General features: G+C 43.6%; 1 protein-coding gene across 4 annotated transcripts; it reads right to left on the reverse strand.

Annotated features, from left to right (window-relative positions):
- Positions 1-416: 416 nt before the first annotated feature.
- Positions 417-27,617, reverse strand: chd4a (chromodomain helicase DNA binding protein 4a). 4 transcript variants are annotated; one of them, XM_031729428.2, is made up of 41 exons: positions 27,310-27,617; positions 26,743-26,894; positions 23,262-23,371; positions 22,826-23,068; positions 17,844-17,962; positions 16,963-17,228; positions 16,726-16,856; positions 16,150-16,288; positions 14,140-14,309; positions 13,517-13,750; positions 12,627-12,830; positions 12,337-12,545; positions 11,918-12,049; positions 11,742-11,841; positions 10,359-10,550; positions 9,376-9,576; positions 9,129-9,266; positions 8,726-8,847; positions 8,450-8,623; positions 8,222-8,363; positions 7,960-8,091; positions 7,744-7,861; positions 7,324-7,448; positions 7,154-7,246; positions 6,924-7,062; positions 6,667-6,836; positions 6,401-6,578; positions 5,404-5,493; positions 4,935-5,026; positions 4,587-4,720; positions 4,306-4,450; positions 3,029-3,182; positions 2,814-2,905; positions 2,478-2,727; positions 2,277-2,339; positions 2,010-2,189; positions 1,825-1,933; positions 1,584-1,716; positions 1,194-1,389; positions 883-1,052; positions 417-796 (listed from the first exon to the last, which is right to left on the reverse strand). In XM_031729428.2, exons 2-41 carry the CDS (start codon positions 26,801-26,803, stop codon positions 779-781), a joined length of 5,868 nt encoding a protein of 1,955 aa, XP_031585288.1. In that variant the 5' UTR covers positions 26,804-26,894; positions 27,310-27,617; the 3' UTR covers positions 417-778. The 4 variants fall into 4 exon arrangements, with proteins under 4 accessions (XP_031585288.1, XP_031585270.1, XP_031585279.1 ...); XM_031729410.2 differs by having other exon boundaries at positions 2,277-2,342; positions 27,310-27,615; XM_031729419.2 differs by having other exon boundaries at positions 417-793; positions 2,277-2,342; positions 27,310-27,613.
- Between the last annotated feature and the right edge of the window lie 232 nt (positions 27,618-27,849).

The raw sequence follows: 27,849 nt of genomic DNA on the forward strand, positions 1-27,849 counted from the left end.
ACATTCACACTCACCTTTCTTCCCCTCTCCTACATGCCCAAATGTGCCAACCAACAACGTGGCAGCCATTTAATTTGATATTTGTGTTAACGAGCAGTTGAACAGGTACAGCCGTGGCTTGCTGTGAAGAACCTGGAGACAGCTTGCTCAACAAGGTGGAGACTTCTGTGAGGTGAAGTTAAAAATGCAAATCACAACGAACCGGACGAATTTTAACCCAGAGAAAGTGAACAAAAACAGTGAAGTTGTAATGTCTGTAAATCTTCAACAGCTTTAAGTCACAAAGCTGCCACATCTGCAGCACTCACACCTCCCTACTTTAACATCATTGTTGCTACAACACAGGGAAAAACAATTACACCTGATATAAAAAGTTAAGTGATCATCATAAAAACTCAGTTAAGCTCCAACAAAACTTCATTTAATTTTTTTATTTTGTTTAGGTCCCAAAAAAACCATCATAATAACATTATATCAATAATATTAATACAGAAGTTGAAAAAAATGGAGGAAAAAAATAAAACAGCTTTTCTGTCCACAGCCTCGTTCTCGGTGGAGGGGGGAGGGGGATTTGATCCTCCGGGGGGAAAAAAATTCTGTAAAGTCCTTTTCTCAGGGGTGGGGGTAATTTAAACAAACAAACAAACAAACCCCCAAAAATTGAAGTGGGCGTGGCTTCAAGCTTGAGGTGCGCAGTCTGTCTTTCTCCTGTGCACCAATCAGGAATGTCGAGGTGAGGCAGGGGGTGGTTTTCGAGGTAAAGAGCCGACGTTCAGTCTTACTGTTGCGACATCTGCTGGGGAGGAACGGAGAGGCGGGGTCAGAGAGATGTCATCTCTCTGTATGTGTGTGTGTAGGTGTGTGTGTGTGTGTTTTAGTTACCTGCTGTGTCTGCGGCTGTGGTTCAGGTGCTCGGCTTGCCAAGCGGCTCAGGATGTTCCTCTCAGACATCTGGAGTCGGACTGCAACTGGCGGTATCCGGGCGATGGTTGCAGGCAGGCGGGTCACGTCCGCCTTCATGTCACTCAGCAGCTCCTCCAACTGCTTCAGCACTGAGGGAGGACAAACACATAGATTAGAGTTATTTTTGAGCTTCTTCACAACTTATTTTAATGTTCTCAAGGTGCTTTCATCTTAAAATCAGACAAAGTTGATATTTTTAGGAGTGCAACTCTAAAAACAACCGTCGTTACCTTTGTGCAGGACGGCGTTGGCCGGTTTGTTCCCGGACATGGACTCCTTGCTGAGGTGCTGGTGAGACTCGGCCAGACACTCCACCTCGCTGAAGCGGGTGTTGAGGGCCATGGAGGGGTGGGAGGGGTCCTCCGACATGTTGAGGTAGGCGGCGCGTCGCAGCTGCTCCTCGATCACCAGCGCCTGTTCCAACAGCTGCAGCATAGGTGAAAAAAAGTGTTATTTTATGTTAAATGTTCTGGTCAGTTCAAAGATTTTTGATCCATTTTCTCTGTAACATCGAATTTCAGACGAGTGGAAGAAAAGGATCAGAAACACAAACAGTGTTGATGCCATCTTGAAACAAGTATTTATCACAAAAAATGTCTTTAAAGTCAAATCTTTTGTACCTTGAATCTTCTGGCGAGGAACTTGTTCTTGATTTCCAGGAAGTTTCCTCTGTTCATCTCTCCTTTAAAAGGCTCATTGAGGATGGCGAACTTGACGTCGTTCTGGATGTCCTGCCAGCGGGCGTAACCGTGTCTGAAGGAGGTGGAGGTCAAAGGAAACAACAGACTCTGATCTCACATTAAGTGCTAATGTTTTAGTCTCCAGGGAAACCAAACAGACAGACAGGTGTGCAAAGGATACTGTATGATGCCGGCCAGCAGCCAGTAGTCGTGGCGGCGATGCCAGATCTCGTTGGTTTTCTTGGTCACCGTGGCGGCGCGCTCCTCGTTCTGCCACAGAGAGTGGAGCTCTGAGAGAAACACGTGAGTCAGCGTTGAACTGAAAACATTCGAATGAATGGTGCTCGAGTCTGAGCCAGCGTGTACCTGTGAATCCTCCGTCTGCGATGTTGAACATGAACCGAGTCTTGGCTTTTTTCTTCTCCTCACTGGCTCCGCTCGCCGTGGCAGCGGCGGCAGACGCCGTTCCCTCCTTGCTGCCGTCTCCGTTCTGCAGTTTGGCCGCCGCGTCCACCGGTTTCTGAGCCTCCTTCTCCTCCTTCACATCTGCGGGATGATGAAAAAGGATTCACAATTAACGACAGCAGAGCATCAGAGAGAGCTGAGAGATCCTACAGGAAACGTTATCGGCACCTTTCTTTTCATCTGCGGGAGGCGTGGTGTCCATCTTTTCTGTCTTCTCGTCCTTCTTTTCTTCTGCTGAAATCAAGATTTAAAAAAAAAAAAAAAAAAAAAAGGAAGAACAAAAAATGAGGTGCATCTCTATCACTTACTCTCTAAAGTTTTATTAAAAAATAAATTAAAACAGGAAGAATCCTTAGTGACTAGTTTTACCTTTGACCTCTGTATCCTCAGGTTTGACCTCTGACCCCTCTGTCTTTGCCTCTGAGGGGGGCTTCGTTTCCGCCGCTCCCTCTGGACTCTTCTTCTCACCCTCTCCTTCCTCCATCTTCTCGCCTTCTTTCTCTTTCACGCCCTCTGTTTCGCCGTTGCTCGGCTTGTCTGTCTCCATTGGCTCCTCCCCGTTCTTCTTCTCCTGCTCGGCTGACGGACTCTTCTCATCATCGTCTGGGATGGCGATCACCTGCCGGAGACGTGGAAGATTAAAAATCTTTCCTTCCTCTTTCCAACTCCATAAACCCGATTTCATTCACAGCACTCAGTCTTTACCTCGTTGCTGGTTTTTCCGGCCTCTTTGCCGTTCTTTTCTGCCTCGCCTTCTTTCTTCACGTCCTTCTCGCCGTCCTTCGAGGAGTCGTCGACTACAAACACAAAGCATCTCATGACATTGCTCTACTTTTATGCACTTTATTTTTCATCACAAACACATCAAGTATCCTGTATGACTTGTGTGTTTGTTGGTTTAGCTCCTGTGTGAGTGTTACCTGGCACAGGTGTGTTGGGCTGCGTGTCGGCAGGGGTGCCGGTGGACGGCGTTTTTGCAGGAGAATCGGGCTGAGCCGCGGCCCTCTTGTTCTCCTCCAGCTCGGCCATCCAGGGCATCGACCACTGACCGTTTACGTGCTCGAACTCCTGAACCTGAAAAACAGGCGAGCGCGTCAGCAAGAAAGCAAGATGTCTCTACAGATCGCTCAACAAAATAGAAACTAAATAAAATTTTTTTTTTAAAAATCTCAAATCAAGCATTTCCTGAGAACATGACCAAGTTTATTTTCATCCTGTTTTTTGTAAACAACTTCTGTAAATTTAAACCAAAGCTTTCACCACCAGGGGGCAGCATTTTACCACTGGGTGTGCTGAAATTGTTCAGTTTTGACTTTTCCTCTACCAGCTTCTAAATTAAGTAGCTTTTACTTTAAACACATTAGAAATGCTGCATTTAGAAAACAAAACCAGAGTTTTCCCCCTGAAACCAGATTTAACTCATTTTAGCTTCAACTCCACTCATTCATATTCACTAAAGACGGTCTCCTGAGCGCAGCCTGTAGCTAACAAGTCTAAGTACAACAGGTCTCCTACACAAGCTCTGGAGTTCAGCACAGATGTTACAGGCACACTCAGAGTTTTAGTTAACTCTAAAAATCATTAACAACCTTTCAAAGAAAAAAATTAAGAAAAAAAAAATCCCTTTAACTGAGAAATATTCAGACAAAGTTTCTTTTAAGCATAATTTGTTTTCCCTTTTCCGTTATTCGTGTGTCCAGAGTCCCTGCAGGTAACGTCAACTTGCATTTAAAAGCAAAAATTGCAAAACCCTGTTGAATTAAATGTTATACTGCTATACTCCAGTAAACCCAGAGATCCCAGTTTAGTAAGAAAAAACAGGAAAGCATGACCGAGTTTACACAGACAGAATAAAAAGTGAAAAGAAAAACATACACTCATCCTCAAAAACCTCTCATTACTTGGAAGATGGAAAAAAACGTTTTGTTTTTGGTCCGATGAGCCAAAGTGTTGCAGGTTTTCTGTACTTTTATGTGACCGTTAACAGTTTTTACACATAGAAACAGCCTGAAAGCTCAAGTCGAACTATGAAGACAGCAGAGAATTAAATTCCTGCTGCAGACTGTTGGTTCATTTCTAGCTTCAAATGCATTTCCAACAAACACAAGTTCTTCAAAACAAGCTTATGAACCAACCCTAAGGCGATCTACGGCCATTAGCCTCTTATTACAAATGAAAGAAAGACTGCCTTCATTACCTTTTTGCGAATAAGTGACATGACTCCAATGCGGGTGAGGACGTGCTGTCGAGACAGCCCTTCTCTGGGGACGCCGTCTGCGAAGGTCTCGGCCCCGTCGGCCCCGGGCTCACAGAGGTGACGCATAAACAAAGACACGTAGGCCCTGAGGGGGTTAAAAAAAACGAAGCAACAAAAAGCTTTATGACATCAGTTTAAAAATGTGCCAGAAGACCACCGTGATCAGCACTTCACTGTCTTCAGTGGAAACCACATGTTTGTATTAAGGCTGCGATCCTCACTTGAATTCTTTCTCAGATTTCCCTCGCAGGTCTCGGACCAGCCACTGGGTAGTAAAGGCGTCTTGTGGGGGCATCCCATAACGCATCACTGCGTTCAGGAAGGCCTTCCTCTGCCGAGAGTTGAATCCCAAAACCTGGGAAACATCAGAGGGGTAAACATTAGAGTTTACATACAGAGAAACAACAGACTGTTACGGACATAAAGATGTGTCAAAAGGTCCACGATATTTGAAAAGAAGTTGTAAGATATACCCCCATTATACCTTAAAGACTATTCAAAGAACAAGGTCACCACTGAAACAATTATAATCTGAGATCTTTGAAGCTTCAAGTCTCTGAGACGCTCACCTCGATGTTGCCCCCCACCCTGGCCAGCAGGGGAGGCAGCGGTTTGTCTTTGTCGTTCCTCAGGCCCTTCCTGCTCGGCCTGCGAGAGTTGGCTGCAGAGAGGAAACAGCGCTGGTGATTATACAGACGATAAGAAACACTCTGCAGGGAGGCAGACCGTGCTGCAACACTCAAAATTAATGTTTCCTTTTTCTCTCTACAGAATGATAATCAGAGCTTATTGAGTTAAAAGCTTATAATACAGTTAGTTTCTGTTGTTTGTCGTTTAAACATTTAGTTATTACATTCTGTTCTGCAGGTCTAACACGAGTCGCTTTCCCAAAAAAAAGAACAAATTTGTGAGTAAGTGAAGCCAGAGATTCTGTTTTTATGTAAAGTAACCAGCACTAATTAGACTGCCTTAAATTTACACAGCAAATATTAAACATTTCATCCTGGACCTCAGGAAACAAGTTAACCAAGTTTTTACCTTCTGATCTCTCGTCAAAGTCTTCATCGCCCTCTTCAGACGCCACCGAGTAATCTGATTGGCCATCTGACTGGTCATCCTGCCAATCAGCTTCGAGACAAAAGCAAAAGGAAGATTTAAATTTCATCATTTCTCTATCTGCACGTACGCACACCACAGCTTGCTTCATGTAATCTACAGTTTTTCTTTTAAATCAGGCTGAGATTGTTGCAGTTCACTGCTGTGTGTTGTGGGTAATGTAGTTACATGATACGGGAGGTTAACATTCATCTGGCATTCAGTGTTTAAACAATTTAACTGGACCTTGAAACTTTCTTAATGCAACTTCAGTTCAGTACGAATACAGAAGGGGTGGGGGGGCAGTGATCAGCCTCCTAGTAGATGGTATAAATTTGAAAATCCTAGGAGTTTTTCAGAAAAGTTGACCTTTGACCTTAGAGGAGAAGTCAAGGGGGGGAAAAAACTCATAATAGAAACGGGTAAAGGGGAGGCGTGTTAGAAGAAGAAGAAAAAGGGGAAATGGAGAAGAAGAAAGGGGAAGTAGAAAAAGAAGGTGAAAAGTGAGGAGGAGAAAAAAAAGGGGGAAGGGCGTGTGAGGAGGCAGAACAGGAGGATGGATGTTCCTGTTTTTATTTTTCATTAATGTTCAAAATCCCTTTCATCAGGTGGTTTTCTTTCACTTTACTGAGCCGTGAAGAGAAGCGAAAACCTGTGTCCCTTATGTAAAGCGACCAACGACATCATGGTTAGAGACACTTGGAGGGAGAAGTGACCTTAAACTCAAGCCTCCCCCCTCAGCAGAGGAGAAACTCCTCACAGAAACCTCTGAACTCTAAGGCGCATTTTCCTCAAATGTTTTGAGCATAAAAACTAAATCTGCTCTTAGACCATTTTATTTTATACATATCAAACATTGTTTTCCCCATCTCTAAAAAGTAAGACAGCCAAAGAAATATCTGCAGAGTTTAAGGAGTAGAAGAAGACATCCTCTCCTCACCTCTGTCTTCTTGAGAGCCATCGTTGTAGTTGACCTGCTTGCGGATACGTTTGCCTTTGCCCAGGTTTCGGGCTAGATCCTCCTGCTGCTGCTCGTAATGGTGACGCAGCAGCTTCTCCCAGTAGTCTGGATCCACGCTCTCCTCCTGCTTAATGATCTCACGCTGCACCTCCTCCTCCTGAGCGACGAGAAGGAAGAAGGTGGTTAAAAGGACAAAAGGGGAGCTGGGTGTATGAAGGTCACTCCTGATGGGCTCAGCCGCTCACCTCCTCCTCCTCATCTTTCACCACATACTGAGCCACTTTGAAGGAGCTCAGGTATTCATTCATGCTCTGCAGCTCCGTGTCGTCAGTGGCATCCTGGTTTCTGTCCAGTAGTCGCTCTATGGCTTTGTCATCGTAGTGAATGATGCTGCTGTCCTCCTCTTTGTTCTCACCTGCAGACGCACAGACTTCAGTTCACATAATTTTCCCTCCCTCTCTCTCTTTCTGTTGTCTTCTCCCAAGCTTCCCTCCACCCTCACCTTCTCCCTCATCCTTGAACAGCTCTTCTGTTCCAAACTTGAGGATGTCATCTAGCTCCTGCTTGGACATGGAACCCGTCTTGGATCCGAGGCCGGGCCGGACCACCAGGTGAGTCAGCATCATCTTCTTCTTGGCAACCTGGAGAGAGCGGAGCAGGTAAGGAGAGAGGGAAATTTTATAAGAGCAACCAGCCAAGACTTTAACTCTGTGGGACTCTGCTTTTATTTACCTGAGTAATCCTCTCCTCCACTGAGGCCTTGGTGACGAATCGGTAGATCATCACCTTCTTGTTTTGACCGATACGATGAGCTCTGCTGAAGGCCTGAAAGCAAAAATACATGTGTGAATAAGCGGTTTGGGTGAATGTGAGAGTGATGACTAATGTCTCTCCGACTGTACCTGGATGTCATTGTGCGGATTCCAGTCCGAGTCGTAGATGATGACGGTGTCGGCAGTAGCCAGATTGATTCCCAAACCTCCGGCTCTCGTCGACAGCAGGAAGGCGAACTGCTGAGCACCAGGAGCTGAAGGATGAAGTAGGAAAGACAATAAAGTTGCTTCAAGAGTAAGATTTAGTAAATCAACTGAAACAATCCTAAAACCGGTGATGTTTACATTCTGCCCACTACAAAAGGACCCAATTCGGCCCCCTGGATAGCATTCCAAGAAAACTGCAAAGCTTTCATTTGTTATTCCAGTTTTTCCAATAGGAAAGCAGTTTTTTCCAGGTGTGATGAGGCCAGTGTTGATACACAGGAGTGGAAAAGATATGAAAGGTGAAGGAAGAGAACAGAGCAGGTGAGATAAGGATCAACTCACCATTGAATCTGTCAATGGCCTCCTGTCTCATCCCTCCCGTGATTCCTCCGTCAATCCTCTCGTACTTGTAGCCTTCGTTCTCCAGGAAGTCTTCTAGCAAGTCCAACATTTTAGTCATCTACAAAAAATTTACAAAGGTTAGTTTAATACAGATAAAAAGTCTTTCAAGCTGTTTTAGCTTTAGTATCAGAGTGTTTGAGACGTCCGGTGTCTTACCTGAGAGAAAACTAGCACTCTGTGTCCTCCCTCCTTCAGCTTCCTCATCATCTTCTGCAGTAACATCAATTTCCCTGAAGACTTTATGAGAGCATTTCCATCATACATCCCGTTGGGCATCTTTGGAGCTTCCTGTTGGGACCAATCAAATGTTAAGGTTTCATAAATTGCATAGGGGTTTGTCCAAAGGTAGAACAGTAGGAGCCGTCCACAGCCTCCTTCCTAAATAAATAATGGTCTCTCCCTGGTGTTTGTGTCGTACCATAGCAGCCCCGGGGAAGAGGTAGGGGTGGTTGCAGCATTTCTTGAGGTCCATGACGACGTTGAGCAGTGAAACCTGGTTTCCTCCTCCTTTGGTGTTCAAAGCCTCAAAGTTTTTCGTCAGGATGAATTTGTAATATTTCCTGCAAACAGAACACAAACATTCAGCCTCATATCCATCCTCCCCTGACCTCTCTTCTCCAGCTGCTGCACCACCCCCCCGGCTCACTTCTGCAGCTGGCTGAGCTCCACTCTGACGATGAGCTCGGTCTTGGAGGGCATGTGCTTGAAGACGTCAGCCTTCAGCCTCCTGAGCATGTGCGGACCCAGCATGTCGTGTAGCTTCTTGATCTGGTCCTCCTTGGCAATGTCGGCAAACTCCTCCAGGAAGATCTCCAAGTTACTGCAGAAAAGGAAATGACAGAGAAACCAGATCACACCTGAGGTATTCCATTACTTATCTGACAGTAAACCGATACATTTTTACAACAGAGCTCAGGCTCACCTGAACCTCTCGGGTGTGAGGAAGTTGAGCAGGTGGAAAAGCTCCTCAAGGTTGTTCTGCAGAGGAGTTCCAGTCAGCAGCAGTTTGTGCTGCAGGGAGTAGTTGTTCAACACGCGGAAAAACTACAGCAGGGGGAAACAAAAATGTTTATAACAGGGTCAGGCTGAGTGAGAATTCACAGGCAGCTGCACATGTTTTCAATTCAGACGCATTCACAACAGATTTATTACAGCTGTTTGAAGTAACCATGCCGACAAGCAGACCAATGATTCAGACAAACTTCTGATTCAACCACAAAACTGTTTTTTTTGTTTTGTTATTATATTCTGGGATTTTTATTGCCCGCGTTTTTGCTGAAAAATGATTCGCTTGCGCGAAAGCACCCATCCTCTGTGTGTTGTACCTTTGACTGGTTGTTTTTTAGCCTGTGGGCCTCGTCCACCACCAGACAGGCCCAATCTATGGAGCCCAGGACGGCCATGTCGATGGTGATCAACTCATAGGACGTCAGCAGAACGTGGAACTTGATGGATACATCTTTCTGTTGGAGGAAATCACAAAAACTCAAACTCAAGTTTGAACATTTTTTCTCAGGCTATTTTTTTTTTGCCATTGTCTTTTTTCCACCACTCACGTCGCCATCTCCTCACCTTCAACCTGGAGGCCTTCTTGCCTCCTCGGACGGCGTTGTCCTCGAAGGAGAACTCGTTCTCCCGGATGACGGCTCTGCTGTCCTTGTCTCCGACGTACGTCACTACGTACATGTCAGGCGCCCACATCTCAAACTCTCTCTCCCAGTTGATGATGGTGGAGAGGGGCGCACTGACCAGGAACGGCCCTTTGGAGTGACCCTGGATGAGGAGACAGGACATCAATGTAAAACATCATACAGAGATGCAGGTCACCTTTGCCCCAGACCCACTGGTCCTAACTCCATGCCAGAAAACCTGGTAAATAATCACTCTTGTAAATAAACGTGTTCAACAAACTCTTGGGATTCCCAAATTTGACTAATCTGGAATGTAAAATACTCTGTGCATTACAAAAATATCAACATCTCGATCGGGCAGTCGATCACTGATTTCCACTAATTAGTCCATCTATTAGCCAGAAATCAATAAAAAACTAAAAATCTTGTCAATAAAATCCTAGTAAGCTCAGGTGGAGGAAGTTTGCAGGAAGTGCATTCTGGCCTCCCACCTTCAGGTGGCAGCAGCCGCACATATGATGAGCGGTGGTTTACTGTTTCTGATCCAGCTTAATGTCGTCAGATTTCACCTGGTTTATACAAAATGGCTGGATGGCTGCTAGCCAACAGGATGACAGCCACCTACAGACATAATAACATAGCCACACAGAGCACCGCTGAGTTGTAGCGCTGAACCAAAAAATTCATTTTATTAATTCATCTCAAACTAAATTCAACAACAACAACAAAAAAAAAAAAAGTAAATAAAAATCACACGAGTAAGACATTTTAAGCCTGGTTCTAGTAGAAGCTCAAATTTACAACAAAAAGGCGGAGAAGAGCTAGCCCCAAAGCTTTTTAACCTCAAAAGAGGATATAGAGTTACAGCTTCAGCATGTGCCGCCCCACAGACATAACATAATCCAGCATCTCACAGCCACTCACCTCTTTATACAGCGAGTACAGGAAGACGGCGGTCTGCACCGTCTTTCCCAGACCCATCTCATCGGCCAGGATGGTGTCGGTGCCCTGAGCCCACGAGAACCGCAGCCAGTTGAGTCCCTCCAGCTGGTAGGGGTGCAGCGTCCCCCCCGTGCTGTCCAGGTATTCCGGCTGACGCTCAAATTTGATAGTGGGCTGGCAACGGAAGAATTACAATTTATAAAGAAGGGCAGACACAATCAAAGCGCCCTATAATCAGGAATATCAGAAGGGATTTTTTTTTTTTTTTTTTTTTATTTAAAGAAAATATAAATTTCCAACTATGGGCAGTGTGGCATCAAGACCACCCAGAAACTCTAAGTGGGCACAGCAGGGGCAGCACATCCTGCTTTCACCCATGCAGCACCACACCAGGAAGAGTAGGAGCTGAGGGACAGCGAACAGACCCGCACCCCAGAACTGAAACCAGCTGGCACACCAAGGGTGCCAGGACACAGCCACGGTAGCACTGGACAACCCTGCTCCACAGAGGTGGTGCCCGACCCCCACCCTCCCACAACAGAGCAGAAGGAACCCACTTCACCAAAGACAGCCAGGCCTCGGGAATATCAGGAAGAATTTGAGGGCATATAACCTCATTTAAACATTTTCTTCCCGCTGATTCATGTGGGGATTTATTCATCTGCATTTTGGAATGCAGCACATCCAGTTCTGGAGGTACTGGCTTTCTCATGAATCATATGGAACTAAATGGCATTTGACTCGTGGTATGTTGACCTCAAAGTTGCTAAAAACTGTGCACACGGAAGAGCACAACCAAACACGAAGATGTCAGTTGATGGATGTCAACTGTAGAAGAAAACACTTCCTAGTTGAGTGCCATTTAGTTTTACCGTATTAAAAAAACAGTCCCTTTTAGAGGCAAACCGAGCGGTTTTGGAGGATGTTCATGCATCAAGGTTATTTTTATGCTTTTAGATAATTGTTGTTGAATTTGAATTCAGAAATGTTCAATGGTAACCAGAACTTAGAAAGACCAACTGTTATTTAAAAGTATGGCTGGGAGTGGGACGCAGCTAGGCTGAACACGGCTGTGTTGGTTTTTACCACCATTAAACAATATCAGTTTAATGGTGGAGATTTTCTGGAGAAAGCTTGACTTAAAAACCTAATATCTTTACTTCCTGTTTTAACGACTGATGTGGAGATTTTTCTCTTTCAGGAAAACAGTGCAGGAAGTACGATACACCCTGGTAACAGGGTAGTTGTGACCAATGCAGTGACCATAAAGTCACCTAAAACCCATCGACTCTTGGTAATGTCTGAGTTTTAGGACTCATTTCCTCACAAATGATAAAGACTCAACTTTAATAAATTAGAACTTACATCGATCACCGGGTTCTCAGGAGGCCTTTCAGGCCGCTTCACTCTTCCTTTCACCTTGATCTTCTTCCCAGGTCTTCCCTCCTCTCCCATCATCAGCTCTCTGGAACAAACACATACTATGAGTAAAAAGCGGCAAGTTTCAGGTTGTTAACACAGCTGTGCAGAACTTAACCCACCTGTGGTTCCAGTACTGCTGTTTGTACGTGTCATACTCTGGTATGTCCATGTCCTCGGCCTCCCAGGTCGCCTGGTCGTACGGCAGCTCTCTCCACTTGATCAGGTAGTGGACGTTATTTTTTCTGTCCACACTGGGGAAAAAAACGAGCAGAAGAAGATTTAATCAAAATCATTTGTTGTCTTTGGTACATAATTCACTCCAGAACAGTGAGAATGACATAAAATAAAATTAAATAGATTAAGTTTAGAGATCGTGTAAACACTAATGAAGTAATCTAAAAATCTAAATCTACAAAAGTTTATAATGAATTCAAAAGAACTTATTCTGATAGAAAAAAAGTGACTTTTATTAATAGTACAGTATCAGAGCTGAAGTCTAATCCGTGCACCGTTGTGTCCGTAAGAAGCTCAGATTGACCTGTGGTTAAGGATTCGGTGAATCATCAGCCACTCCATCTTAATCCCAAAGCGGAGGTATTTCTCCTCCAGATGTGTATACATGGGGTCCTTGCTCTTCCTCTTGACACACTTGTCCTCCTCTCCTTCACCAAAGTCGATGGGCGGCGGCTCCTCCATGTCGTTCTTCCTCTGGTAGTTCCTGAACATCACTTGGCAGTGCAGCTCCAGCTACACAACATGCACAAGAAAAACTTCAGGATGAGGTTCAATGATCAGAGAGATTTAAAGCTTTCCTGAAGCTGTACACACCTGGAGCTCCGTGACCCACGAGCAGTGCCAGTAGGACATGTTGCACCATTTGGCGAAGAACTCCCTCTCAGGCCGCCCTGCCAGCGGGGCGGGGTCGGGGGCATCGGCTGGGAGGTCTGGGGGACGGGGCACCGGTGTGGGAGGAGGGGGGTCTCCCCAGCGCCATGTCAAGATTTTCTGGACCTTCCCCTTCATGGGTGGACACTGGAGGGGAGGAGCGGGGGACAGTAAATGTTTAAGTCTTTTTGGATGCTTTTAATTAAAACTGATATAAAAGAAAAAAATTGGTCCACTAAAATTTAAAACTGTTTCAGCTTTAAAAATAAGTTATCGCTACAGAAAACTTCAAACTTCAAAGAACTTTTGATGGGACAGATGTTCTTTTTTTTAATGTCTATAACAACAACATGATCAGTTTACTAGTGGACAACCCCCTCAATCACTGCTAACCAGCTAACACCACTTCCTCCCATCTAGTGTTTTCCTACTGGCAGGTTAGTCAGGTCATTATTGTTGTTGTCCCTGATGTCACTCATTGGCTTTTAGTCTCCAACAAAAAAACTCCACCTCTACCATTTAGGGCCACCGCTGTAGTTCTTGTTCCCCTGTGTTCTGGAAGGCCTCCCCAACCAAAACCTGCACTGGTGGAGAACTTGTGCCACTTGCCGAAACTCAACAAGGGTACTGAGAGGGAACTAGTATATTAACAAAATGCACAAGGTATTATTTACTATCAAATCTCCTTCATGTGCGCTCTCTCTCTCCCTCTCTGTTTATTTTTAAAACCACTCTGACCTAAAGAATCCCATAACTGACCACATGATCAATAAATACCAATCAAGCATGTTAGTACAATCACCACGTTTAACCCTGACCGCCCTCTCACTCACCATGCAGCGGGGGCAGATCCACTCCCCGTTGGGGATCTCGGGGAGCGGCGGGTTGAGGCAGTGGATATGGTACGACGAGGGGCACGAGTCGCAGCAAAGCAGCTCTCCGCCATCTTTACAAACTCGGCAGAACTCCATGTGGTGGTCGTCCTCCTCCATGTCACCCGCGTCTCCATTGTCCTCCTCACCATCTGAGCCGTCTTCTCTGGCTTCCCACTGGATGCCCTCCTTTTCCTGCAATCGCAGAGGTTTATGCTTTTTGACCTTTAATCACAATGTTTCTACTGTCATTATGTCTTCTACAGTTTCCAACTATTTTAACTGGTGTCTAATAATTTAAAAAAAAGAAACCGTGTTACCAGTGACAAATTAAAGAAAAACTGTAACCGTTCCACGCTGAAAATCTGGGTATTTTTTAATCGTTTAAATGTTTGAACCCAGACTTTGTGTTCAAACAGATGCACTTTTGTTTAAACGTCAGAAAGCCAGAACCTCCTGATCTTACCACTATAAAATAAAATGTCCATTATTAAGCAGCTGAAGCCACTTTATGTACTTTGTCTAACCTTCAGAAGGGTAATTATTTTTTTAAGGTGGAGTAAGTTGTCAAGTGAGTTTCTTACACAGTGCGGGCAGCTCCAGGTGCCCTCCGGTGCTTTCTCCATGTCAGGGTCCAGGCAGACCATGTGGTATGCTCTGGGACAGGTGTCGCACAGGATGATCTCTCCACCCTGCTGGCACACCTCACAGTAGTCCTGGTGGTCCGTCTCATAGCCGTCACCATCTTCTGCATCTGATGAGGAAGGACAAAAAGTATTACACCTACTAATGTCTCACGTTAACAAAGAGTCAGGAAGTGATATGTGCTGTGATCCGTGCTCGGTGTTTATGACACTGAGCTGTGTGTTTATGTTGTTTGTCAGAGGAAAACCTACTCAGTGAGTCAGTCTTTCCCCTCAAGCTCAGATTCTCTCAATGACACCAACAGACTGAATCTGACGGGCTTCACTGTGATGAAGTAAATATCTGTTTTCGCGAGAGATCCAATCTCACCGAAACACAGCCAGAAACAAAAACACTCAGAATTTCAGCCTGCTGACCAAAGTCAACAGTACCATGAAGTTTGGGTTAGTGGGGAGGAAAGAAAAAAAAAAAGAAAAGAAAAAAAGAGCTAAAAGTGTTTGATCAAAATCTAAAGTGTCACCAAAAACAAAACATTTGCGCAAACTACAGGAGTGTGTTAAACTCACTCGTCTGAATCTGGCTGAACAAAAGCCAAATAAAGTTGCCTTTATTTGGTCGACGGACAACAATGAAATAATAGAAATAAGCTCAGACTGACCATCTGTATTCCAGTACATTTAGGGGAGGGCTGCTCAAATATGGTAGAACCCCCAATGATCATTATTTTGATCAATAACTAATCTTGATATAAAACATCATAGTTACACAGTTATAAATCAGTAGGTAGAAACGGTTCGATTCCTGGCTACTCCAGTCAGCACACCAAAGTTAACCTTGGACATTCAAATGAAATACATAGTACACATAGTAGGAGACAAAGTCTTCCAGTTTAAGATTGAAGGTTCAAATAAGGATGTTTTGACTGGAAGGTGTCTCGCTGGTCTCCACCAGGGCATCTGGCGCTGGCACGGCTGGCAGCCTTAACCCAATTTCCCTCAGGATGAATAAAGTATGATCAATCAATCAATCAATCAATCTGTGGATGGAGATGAGGCGACAAGAGGCCTAGATAACACAGGACCCTCAGCAACCACAAAGCAGGGTGGTGGATAACTGAAGCCTCAAGGCAACAGATACAGCGTCACACCACAAAACCCGGATCTTTAGACATCAAAAAAAAAAAAAAGGAGCTACAGGCTGCCTTTATAATCCTTCCACAGGTTCTTCTACAGCAACCTTACATCCTCTACAGCAGCAGGCTCTCTTTGTCATCTGTCAAATGTCCTCAAGCTGATCAAAACTGCTCGCAAGTCTGAGTTTCTACAGCCAGAACCACACAGCTCTATAATGCACAGCTCTATAGAAATCTGTGCATTAGATTTATAAGACCCCCCCCCAAAAAACAAACAAAAAAACTTCTTTTTAGTGAAAATGAAAGGTTGTAATAATTATATCCTGACTATCTTATCTTCATAATCACTCACGGCCAAAAACTGTAATCCAATAATCTCCCAGCGCAAATTTTACTTTCCATCTGCAGCTAAAACCTTAACCAGTTAAAAGCGTTTCCACGCCTACACAGCAGGGTGTCTGCGAGGACTCCGGCCTCTTTCAGTTCACGTGACTCCATCCACTACGTCATCCGAGCGATGCTTTGATCCTGTGACAACAGCTACAGAAGAAGCATCAGCAGGCGACAGGCCTGATGAAGACATCGTCCTTCTAAATATACCAAACTCCTCTGACTCAGGCGCAGTGATTAGTGTGTGTGTGCTCCTCCTCATGTCGTCAAGAACCCCACACACTTCTAATACTTCACCCCAAACGCAGTCATTACTGCACAGCTAACCTGCAATCTTCAATCGGTACGCCCCATCAGCAACTGTTTAAGCAAGCACAGAAGCACTGGCTCATCACACCTGAGTTACACGTCAGTCTTAAAAACGCACCTTTCTTCTTCTTGGGTTTGCTCTTGGATGGCTTCTTTTTGCTGCGGCTGCTGCGACTGTTTGACCCCTCAGAGACCGCCACGCTGTTGATGCTGCCGTTATCAAAATCACTGTCCACGTCGGGCTCATCCTCCTCGCTCTGTGCACACGGGACACAAGATTTTAGGATACATTTAGGATACAACAGGGTTCCCTCAGCTTAAGAGAATAAGATTCACGATTTCTTCTGAAGCTACTTGGAGTAACGTGTAACACAAACTTAATCAAAACGAATAAAAGCAAAAGCAAAATAAATTCCTCAGAGTTAGAGGCACAGACAGCTTTGTTCTTGGCTTCAGGGTATCATTAAACAAGCTGATGTAACCTGACTCGTCGGAAATGCTTGAATGAACTTTGACCTGTGCCTCTTACTGCACTACCTTATTGAACAGCTAATTTTCCAACTAATACCTATTCCCCGCTTTTTTAATGAACTGGTTAAAAACACTATTCTGTACTGGGCACAGTGGTGGGTTTAATAACAAAAAAGGCAGATGATGATGATGATGATGATGATGATGATATTTTGATACTTACTGATGAGCGTTTCCTTTTGCTGTTCAGGCCCCCTAGTTTGATTTTGAGAGGAGCCACTTTCTTTGTTTTCGTATTATTCTTCTTCTCTTGTGGTTTTGGTGCGGGTTTTGACTTCTTGCGGGCGTTGGGACCTGCCGGCAACAAAAAAAGAAGAGAAAAAAAAATTCAGTTTAGCATCACACAGATACAGGAGGCTGAAATTTTACCCTTTCATGTGACCTCTCCTGCTCAGCATACCTTTGCCTTCCTTGGTCTTGGCCTTGCGGAGCGGAGGAGCAGGAGCCTGAGGAGGCTCTGCCGGAGGTGGCTGTGCTGCGGCGGGCGGCGTGACCTCTGCCACCATGGTGTCAACAGCGGCCGGCACATTGGCGGTAGCCAGGGCGGCGTTGGCAGCGGCAGCTCCCCTCAGAGGGTTGTTGGTGCTGAACTCACGCCACTTTGCGCCCAGAACCATCATCATCTTAGACACGGCGATCTTTGGGTTCTTGGCTGCGATGAGGGGCCTGAGACAGGTGTCAGGAAATAAAATTTTAAGAACGGGTACGAGTTCCTTTAGCATCAAACAAATGGCACACATGTAGCTGACTGCATGAAGAATGGAAAAGAACAGTAACAAGTCAGTGGGTTGATTACTGATCACGATGAGCTTATTTAGCAGAGTTTATTTTAGTCAAAGTTCAATGTTTTGATGGTTTATCCTTTTTTGCTGCTGTGGGTCACGTGTGTTCACTAGGTATCAGCTGTTGTGCAGACAAGTCTGCACGGTTACATCCTGAGCATTGAGCAACAGAAGCAATGCTCGAAGTTAGAGATGGTTTCTGTTGTTTCTGTGCATTTCCGATGTAAACTAGCAGGAAACTGAATTATCATTATTTATATTTTTGCTGTGGACGAGTCTATGCAAGTGATGCTGGACTGATTAACAGAGGATAGTGGAAGTGGCAGCTTTCTGTGAGATGCTAAAATTAACTTTACCACCTTTCTGTTACACTCTTGTCCAACATCCCTTTAAAACCCTAAGTCAACAAACAGTTACACCTGCCCCGTGCACGAGCTCTCGACACCACACACTTGAACTTTTATTTATCTAGGACTTTATATCAAATCCGTCCATGTACCTGACAAACTGGCTGAAGGCTTTGTAGTTGGTCAGAGAGCGGTAGTCTTCCTCGGTGAAGACGTGGTCAATGTCCTCCATGCCCCAGTCATCCAGCAGCTGAGATGACGACTTTGGCTCCTGCAGAAACAAAAATACAAAAACAAATTGTTAAAATCAAATAAAAAACAAATGGACACAAATGAAAACATAAAATACTGTATTAATGCCTCTCACATGTTTTTTTGTAATGTCCCACCCTCGCCGCAAAATGAATCCAACTGTGGGAAACCCTAAAGTCTATTCAAAAGAAAAGTTCTCCCCTGTTCCTGTTCCCAGTTAGTGTATCACACATGAGGAAATGCTTAATGCGCACTTTAACAAGACCACTAAATAAAAACAAAAAACAGTGCAAAATGGTTCTATCCATCCTGCAATTTGGTTTTACGTCAAAACCAGTGTTCCCAGTTCTGCTCTGAGGACCACACTGCAGCAGTATTTCTTCTGCTCTTAATTTAATATGACAAATACCTTGAGTGGGAATGGACCATTACTCTGGCAGGTAAAACAAGGAAAATTTAAGAATTTTGATATGCAAACAACAATGAGTCAGGTTCACTTGGTGCCTTTGTTGAAACAAAATTCATTCTTCATTAAAAAAAACAAAAAAACAAACAAAGTGAAAGATTATTGCTAACATCCTGTGACGCAGGTAAAAGAGCCTACAGTGTCTCAAAACCACGTTAGTGCTGTAAAGTGTTATCAATATGGATCTGATCAGATAACAGAGCGCACAGATCAAGCGACCACAATTCAGTGCGTGCCACAGAGACAACACAACGGGAGGTGTGTTTATTTCGGAACATCATTATTCACAAAAAAGAAGCTTTACGCAATAAACTCCTGCTGAACGAGGACGGCAACGACCGATCACACACAGACCGAGTGACCAACATGTGGGACCGACTGTGACTTATGAATCTGAGGCATAAAACCAACCAGCAGGGTTTCAATTTGATTTTTTTTTAAAAAGGTGCTGCTGTGCCCTTAAGCATCACAAAAAGCCTCCTCCTACAAAAAAGCACTTTTGTTCCCTTTCTACGCATCAGAAAGAGTCCGATAGGTGGTTTGTGGCTTTATTTTACCCCACAATATACAAAAGTATTATTCCACAGACTTTTACATGGAATATCATCCTTTTCACAGCCACTCAAATAACAACTCCACTGACCACATTTGCATGCCCGAGGGGTTTGAGTGGCCTGTGAAGAAGCTCCAAAATGAGCATTGAGCAAGCAACCGAAATGCTGAAACAAAAGTGACACTGACCATTAAGCTTCTAAAGATAATTACATCAGACTGTTTGTTAATTAAGCTGATAATTCAGTGCGAGTACAGTCGATCCATTAGATCACCACCAACCTGATGAGAATCTTTAAAATTACTCATTTATTAGTTGTTCTGCTGGTTTTTTCCCCTCACTTTCCCGTCCTTGTTAACCAAACCTAAATTATAACTTGTGTACGTGATTTAAGAGTTTGATGGAAATTTGTCCTTATGTTTGATTCTTTGATGACTAAATGATAAATTCAAAATAATTATTAGTTACAGTGTGATGCTGTGGTTACAACTGACTCACTGATCACTTCACATTATCACAGCCCTGTTGAACTTTTTACATAATTTCCTTAAGGATTATTAAAATATTCTGATACTTTCTTGACTCACTGCAGTCTTCTTTTAAATGATGCGTGATTAAATATATTAAAAGACAAACGAATCGCTTCATTCCAGAAATATGAATAAAAGAATTCAAAACTGCAAAGGTTTCTTTAAGGTTTTCGCCCCCCATTCAAATACTTGCAGATAGGGCTGCCACAAACGATTATTTTGATAGTCGACTAGTCACCGATTATTTTTGCGATTAGTCGACTAATCGGATCATGCATCCATTGGACGTAAAACGTACAGCTTATTGCACCAGCAGCATCTGCTCTTATATAACATTAGCTTACAGTTTTAAGTGTTTAGGGTATGTGCTAACTAAAAATAAAGACAAGATGATAGTTTATTCAATTTAATGAGATTTACAGATTGTTTCGGTAAAGTTTAATAAACTCCTTGCTATCTAAAATATAACGGGACACCGGAGTATATTCTCGAACATCTCACACTTCTGATAATCAGTTGTCTGCTTGACGTTTATTCAGTCGTGTATAAACTATAACTTTAATCTCAGCCAAACCGATTTACTCAGGAACAAATAAAATAAAAAAAAAAAAAAAAAAAAGGCCAAACAATAACATTTTTAAGTTATCTAACTGACTTATATATGTTTAACCTGAGTAGCGAAAGACAGTGGTGGGTTTGAAAACGATTTGCGGGAGTCCGGTGTTCTCACGGGCTCTAGTGAGCCTTGCCCCGGCTAGCTATCGAGCTAGTGGGTAACAGACGTCTCCGAAAACGTCGGAGCACTTTTGAAAATATGCAGTGTCTTGATAAACTGAGCAGATATTTGAGGTTTACACAGCTACATTCTCGCCTGAAAATATGTTAAACGTTTATTTTGTGACCCAGAAAGATTAATAAGAGTAATATTAAAACTAACTAGCTGCCGCCATTGTTGAAAACTGAGCAGGGCCGCGCTATGAATTCTGGGACACTGCTGCTTCTTCTTCTTCGGAGTGTAACGGCAGCTGGCATCCTTGTACATGCAGTGCTGCCATCTTCTGTTTCAGTCCGTTATTACACTCTTAAATCCTACTACTTATTCCTGCGTCTTTTGTGATCTTACAAAGCTTCAAACGACGCGTCGACTATTAAATCAGTCGTCGACGATTTTGATAGTCGACGTAATCGTGACTAGTCGACTAATCGTGGCAGCCCTACTTGCAGATCAACCTGTTGTCTTGGAAAGGTTACAAAAATCAGGAGGTGCAAACCGAAACGACATCAAAGGGAACCACACGGTGGGAATCCTAAGTCCTTTTTGGCCTGCGCCACTGTTTGGAAAGATGACAACGGTAAACACTGTCACTGAAGTTTTGCCCCTGCTGTCCAACTCTTATCTTACCGAGAGCCTGTTTTATCAAAATAAACAAACTATTACTAGAGAGTTTCAGCATCAAACATGATTTTTCCCTGAAAAAGGCCTCTGGGCAAGTAGATCAGGCTTTTATTGGCCGACAAAAATGAACATTTTAATAAATTTGTATGCAATTTGTATACTTCAAGGAAAAAAAAGGAACTAAGCTTTAAAAAAAGCACAGTGGAGCAAACACTGCCTCCTGTATGCTGCAGCTGGATACTGCAAAGTTTCTAAGGAATTTGAAGCAGTTCATTTGCATGCAAACAGCTTTTATGGTGGGTGAAAAATGGATAGGAGCAAATAAAAACAATACTTTTCAGATTTAAACTATCCACACAGGTGGTTTAATTTAAAGACATTCAGTGGTATTTTAATGTGAGAACACCAGGTGGGAGAAAAAGTTACTTGGAGAGGGTTCATTTCAGTTAGTTTGTTGCACAGGATCACTGTACTTCTTTGCTGGCCCAGAGCAAAGAGGCCATTCATGAGGTGATGTTGACCCCTTTGATTGCTTAAAATACACACTGTTTAATGGTGCAAACCTCCAAGGAGTTCAGGTCTATATCACATAAGACAATGAAAAGAAGAATTTTTCACAATTTAGAAACTGGATTCACAAAATGTTTGGCTCGTTTTCCAGAAAAGGGACTGGAAATCACTCATCACCGTAGGTAAACCATTTAATCTCTAAAGCAAGCAGACTTCAGGCAATTATGGCAAAAATGCTAATCGAGTATTTAATCCAATTATTAGAGTGGTGGGGGACACAGGGAATCCCCACGGGGAGCTGGGCTTTATGTTCATGAAGGGCATCTGCAGGCTCCAGACTGATTTTAGCTTCCACCAAGTTATGGGGAGGCCACAAGGGTCGGGCAGCACGGTACTCCCACACCTTGGGAAACCAGTACTGAACATCACAAGATCTTTAATGTTTTTTCCCCTCTTATAGTCGATAGAAATTCAGTTAATTCAGACAACTGATTTTTCTCCATTTTGTCTTCCCTGCCTGCTGGATGGCTCCTTTCCATCAGCAGAGGTCAAAGTTTAGATATGCTGAACTCTGAACAAGATGTCCGAAGAGCTCCGAAGCTGCGCACTGTGGTCGCTGCAAAGCGCAAACCATTAAAAATAACTCCAGCTGCAGACAGCTGCTAATGATCCCTCCAAAAGTCCAAAGCTTTTTCTTCTGTTGTCTAAAGGTGTTTTCTTTCTTTAAAGCCAGAATCATAAGTTAAATTTAACTTTTATTAATCAGTCAGACCTAATCTAAACTGCCACCTTCTAAAACCAGTTTTTGAAGTTTAAATGCTAATAAAAAGGTGAGCAGTTTGATAAAAACACCTGGTTTCCTGCCCCGTTTCCTTCCCATCTCACCATCTCACAGCCTGAGCTGCAGACCTGATGCAGCACGGCTCTCCCAATGAATCAAATTGTGTTTATCTAACCACAAAGAAGCAGGGTCAAGTCCGTAGTGAAGCGTTAGATGGTGTTGCCATAGTAACAGCATATGTCTTCACACACCCCAATCCACCCTCTCTTATGTTGCACTGAGTGTCATTAACTACAAGGGCCCCGATTGGCTGGCGGCCTCAGAACTGGCCAGAATCGGCTCTTTGTTTGAGCACGTCTCACATCAAATCTGTTTGTCAAACAGCTGCTGACTCCATTACAGGTACAACTATCAATACCTGCTCTTCGCAGAGGAGAGAAGAGTACTTTAAACCAATAACAAACCTTCTAACTGTACAGAGAAACTATAGCAAGTTTTGTTTTTTTTATTCTGTTATTCATAACAGCGATGAATAACAGAGCTGTTGTCTGCAGCATTATTTTTTGTCACAAAGTATTTCAAAGTGACCAAAAATTTCAACAAGCACTAAATAAATGCATGGACCTCCTTTGCTCGCCTTCCTTACCATGCCATCATCATCATCGTCATCCTCATCCTCCTCTGGTTCTGGATCTTTCTTCTTGGAGGCGCTCCTCTCCGCTGCGGCACTGTTCCTCTTCTTGTCCTTGCCGCTGCTGGCTCTCTTCTTCTTCTTGCGCCCGGGAGTATAGTCGCTGCCCTCGCTCTCTGAGCGCTGGCCAGGGCCGCCATCTTCACCATCATCTACGCCGCCCAAGTCCATGGGCTCTGGGGAGCTGATGGGCAGCTCCTGGAACAAGGATAAAGGCAGTGAGCAAACGGAGACTCAAAATGATCGGCAAACAAATCGTCAACTTTGAATAGGCTTCTGTTCCAGAGTTACTCAGCATCACATGTTTATCTTTCTAATCCAGAACTGAAACTAGATCTCCAGAGACCCCCATACATACAAACACCCCAGATTCATGGGATAATCCCCTCACCTCTCTGCGCGACCGCCGCTTGCTGCCCTTGCTCTCTCTGCTCTTCTTTGCCTTCTTTTTCTTCCTCACCTTCGGAGTCTCATTCTCAGAGATCTCCTCTTCCTCGTCATCTGCAGATCAGGCCAACAGAGAAATTTCATGGTTAAGGTGCACAAAGGAGCAACTGTGTGTCAGTGTTTGTGCTGAAAGATAACAACAATGAACAGCTGGCCGTGAAGATGACATGCATATCGGAGGACACTTGCATATCCTGCTGGAAACTAAACACCAGCTGTAGGCTGCTAAATACTGGCATCGACTGTTTAATTCTCAGTTCAGCTACTTCTCAGGTAACCGGCAGGTGTTACAGATCACAGTGGAACTATGAAAGGACAGAATTTGTAAAGAAGCTTTGCTTCCGGATGTCGAGTTTTATGATCCCAGGGCCTGAAATTCAAATTTCTTAAAACTGGAGGGAATTCCCCTTTAATTGCTTCCCACGAGGCAGATTTATATTCTCTGGAACATGTTTGAGTCTGCTACGCTACTCTTAGTTTATGCTCGCTTATGCCACCCTTGTGCTGGAAAGTTTCCATTTTGGTGTGATTTGGTGTGTTTTTTGTGCAACTCTTAATTTTTGCAACCAGGTGGGAGATACGGGGATCTGCACAGTTTGATCTTTGCCTACAGTTGTGTCGATCAATGCAGAAGCAAAGAGATTTGTAACTGATAGGAGGGCTGATACAACATTGGAAATTACTTTGGAGGAAAAAAAAACAAACAAACAATCATTGTGTTGTCCGTTTCAACGTTTTCTACAACAACACTGATCAGCTACAATTTTCAGAGAAGCGACACCTATCGATCAGCAGCAGATTGTCACAACTCAATCTCTGGGACCAGCTCATACAAACGATGATCTCAAGCTTCAGGGCGCAGAAACATCTGAGGTTTGAGTAGCCAATGAGTAACCTGCAATTTGCTGTAACAGTTTAACTTATTTCTGGGGTGCTAGTGTGCTTTGTTTACTTATCACCCTATACACTGAACACTTGACCCCTGGCTCATCAGTTGCATTAACAAAAGGACACAAGTGTTGTGAAGACTTGATTATTTCTATTTGTACAATAAAATAAAAAATAACTAAATTTCTCCTTTTTGCAGTGACCAAAAACAAAAAATAAAGTCTGGGTTTTCATCTGTCTCACTCAGTGTCAAAAAGCATTAAAGTTAACCACGGTTAGATGTCTGGAATAAAGACCTGTGATGTTAGCAGTTAAACTAGTAGTCTGAGTTACTTTCCAGTTAAACAAGTTGCCCTCAGAGGGGGAGTGACTAAATGAGTTTGGCTCTAGTGGTTAAAACCATCATTTACAACTGATTCATTGGGATGATTTAACCACACCCCTGCAGGCCTCACAAACAGCAAAGACCTCGATCGAGTATCTGGCACTGAGCGCTTATTAATGTAATGGACTACAGTAAGAAGCAAATGGCAAGTCGCCATCAAAGATGCACCTGGAAAGGAAGAAGATTTAATGAGATGGGACTTTTTGGGTCAATAGAGGTAACTGAGCTTTGTGTAGGTAGGCGGACGCACAGCTGTAGCTGATAAGAAAAATTATTCTAATCTGATTCAAGTGTTTAACACACAGAGCTCCTTATGAGCACAGTGGTAGAATTTTCTATTTGAGGCAAAGCGTAAGAAAAGCATGTTTTTTGAACAAACACCAGATTTTGAGTCACAGATTATTTTACTCCATAGATATAAAGACCTAATTTTGTGTACTCTGATTTGATCCATGTGGGATCTGTGCTTGTGAAGACCTACTATGACTCCTGATGGAATTTTAAATTACAAGATTTTCACCTATTAGAAATTCAGAAGTTTGAAAAACTAAAGACTGCATATGACGTTCATTCTGAGCTGTGCAAAAAAAGGACACTAACAAAGACACAAAAGGAACTTTGATAGATTGAATTTAAGTCCTTGACACAGGTTTTTATCTATAAATTGCACCAAACTCTACTGAAGTCAACAGAAAATGACTCACCAGCTATTTTATTACATTATTATACATCCTATATACAATTCCAGTGCAATTAATAACTGGCTGTTTTTGTGCATGAGTAATTCAAAGGCATATTTCTGGACTCAAAAGAAAATTTAAACCCTGTTTTTCCTTCCTTTGTTGATTATCTGACATTTTTCTTTACAGCTGCAGAGATTTTACTTTTACTCTCATTAATCAAGAGATCTTTGCCTGAAAAAACATTTCTGACCCACATTATTTTGTTTTTGTCATTTTTGAAAGCTGCAACTAATGGTAACTTTAGTTTAATTGCACGGGTGATTTTTTTTCCACTTGTCTTTTACTTATTTGGCACATTTGCTTACAGTCAATTCGAAACAGTGGTTGATCGCTACATTTCATAAACTGTGCAATTTTTAACCGTCTTTTCAGCTGCAGCATCTAACATTGAAAGCTGAAAGCTGACATTTTTTACTAAAATGAAAACGATTTTCCAGTTTTAGCTTATGCAGCATTAGACCCCAAAAACTAGTTAAAATATGTGTTGCGGTACTTCAGCTGCTCGCTTATTTCCTAACCAGTTAGCAGGTACTGACACTAGAAACAACAAAATATGAATTGAAAGACAAAAATATTAGAAAATGTTTGACCTTTGTAAGACATCTGAGCATAAAAGCTAGCCTGAATAATTGGTTTCTGTATGGATATTTATGAAAAGAAGAATGATTTTACCGTTTGTTGTCTTTTACACCGTTTGTTTCATTGCTGTTATAAAGCTTTTAAAAACATGTGAACAAAAAGTCGTCCGTTTTTGATGATTTAATTGTTGTTTGGAACCGATTTTTAGCATTTGCGGCTAACTTGCTGAATGTTTGTTCTCAACGGTTCTATCGCGGACGGTGCGCGTGCTCGTCGGAATTAAGCACACTGTAAACATCGGCCACACCTGCACGTAAAAACTAAAAGGTGATCGGGGATAAAGAAAGGTTAAATAAAAAGCTGGGTGTTGTTTTTTCCTTTCCGTATTATTATCATTATTACTTTTCCCCCCTTTGCACACTCAAACCGAAGGCGCCGGCCATGAGGAGGGGGACGCCGCTGAACGTCATCCGCCAGCTTTCAAGCTAACTGGCTGCCTCCATCTTGTCATCGACACGTAAAAAATACCGGTAGCTGGCTAACGCTAGGCCCCGGGAACATGCCGGTTTGTCGGCGTGACTTCATTCCGATGCAACCATCAGCCATGCCGCCTCAGGTTGTGGTAAAAACTGGACTTCTTTCTAAAACGATACTCAGCCGCGAAAGACGCCGGTTTGCTATTGTTAGCAACCCGGTAGTTAGCCGCATTGTGCAGTTAGCATTATGCTAACAAACATGATTGATGTGAATGTCAAAAACATCTGCTCATGCTAGCGCATAACCCAGCGTGAACATTAGCATTCTCTGCTAACAAATGAGCCTCGCCTTACCGTGCATTAACCGGTCCTCGGGGGCTCCGTATTCATCCCTCTCATCGTCGCTTCCAGACATAGCGGACAACAGAAAACTTTCTTTCTTTAGTTAGCTAGCAGTTTAGCTAACTAAATAAAGTTTCCAGGGTAATCCAGAGTTCTGACCCAGGCTTGAGTCCGTCCAAGTCGAGGAGGTGTTGTAGTGTAGGGGGGTGGGGGGGCAGAGAAGAACAAAAAAGAGAGAGGAAGGAAGTGAATATACATAAGACAGCAATCGGGACAATAAACAATCCCCACACGAGGTTTCTTTTTGGACAATAACTCTAACTTTGGACAGCTCGTAAAGATTAGCCCACACTCCATCTCCGCTGACATGCCATCTTGCCACTATCGTTAGTTTCCGTCTCATTAGCATGCATGCTAGCCGAGCTTGACCGGCGGCCAGGTTCAGATCAAACACAGGACCCCCTCACACGCTCATATCTACCCCATAAAATACCTCACGGTGGGTTCTTTTATAACCACCCGGCATCCCAACCAGCCTGACTCAAGTAAAACCCACAAACAATAAAAACTGATACTCACAACTTGAGTCCCACACCGGCTCCAAAAACAGTAACTCCGGGCTCAGTTTGTTCGCCGGTCAGCACTTAAAGGCTCTTTTTTCTTGTATGTACACCGTTACCTTAACAATTTAAATATATTTCCGTGTTTTTTGTGTGTAGCAGCAGCGTGTGCGCACGACGCCGTCTCCTCTTTCTCTTCCTTGCACACTACACACACCCCGCTCGCGCGCGCGCGCACACATACACAAAGAGATCAGGGGGCAGGCATCCCATAATATGCCCCCCCTCCACCACCACTACCACACATACACACACACACTTCATTGACCCCTCCCCCACTCTGCATAGTTACCTTGCAACGTACAGACCATAATAGTCAATCCACCCCCCCTTCCCCATTCCTCTATGCATACACGAACACACACACCCCTCCTTCCACACACACCTACACCCCTCCCTTAGCAACCGGGGTTACCATGGAGACGTCCCCCTCCCACCCCCGTGTGGCATCCCATAATAGTAATGAGCACAGTCACTGACATCCCACAATAAGCATAAC

Source organism: Oreochromis aureus, linkage group 22 (genome assembly GCF_013358895.1).
Source record: "Oreochromis aureus strain Israel breed Guangdong linkage group 22, ZZ_aureus, whole genome shotgun sequence".
Taxonomy (NCBI): Eukaryota; Metazoa; Chordata; class Actinopteri; order Cichliformes; family Cichlidae; genus Oreochromis; species Oreochromis aureus.

Bases quoted from the DNA above. Each gene is read 5' to 3' on its own strand.
- chd4a (XM_031729410.2), bottom strand. From the start codon at position 26,803: ATGTCTGGAAGCGACGATGAGAGGGATGAATACGGAGCCCCCGAGGAC. The intron at 14,310-16,149 runs GTGCGTTTTTAA...CTTCCTCATCAG, and splicing joins CAAACCCAAGAAGAAGAAAG to ATGCAGAAGATGGTGACGGC. The intron at 12,050-12,336 runs GTCAATCTGAGC...TTTTTTCCCCAG, and splicing joins CACCGAATCCTTAACCACAG to TGTGGACAGAAAAAATAACG.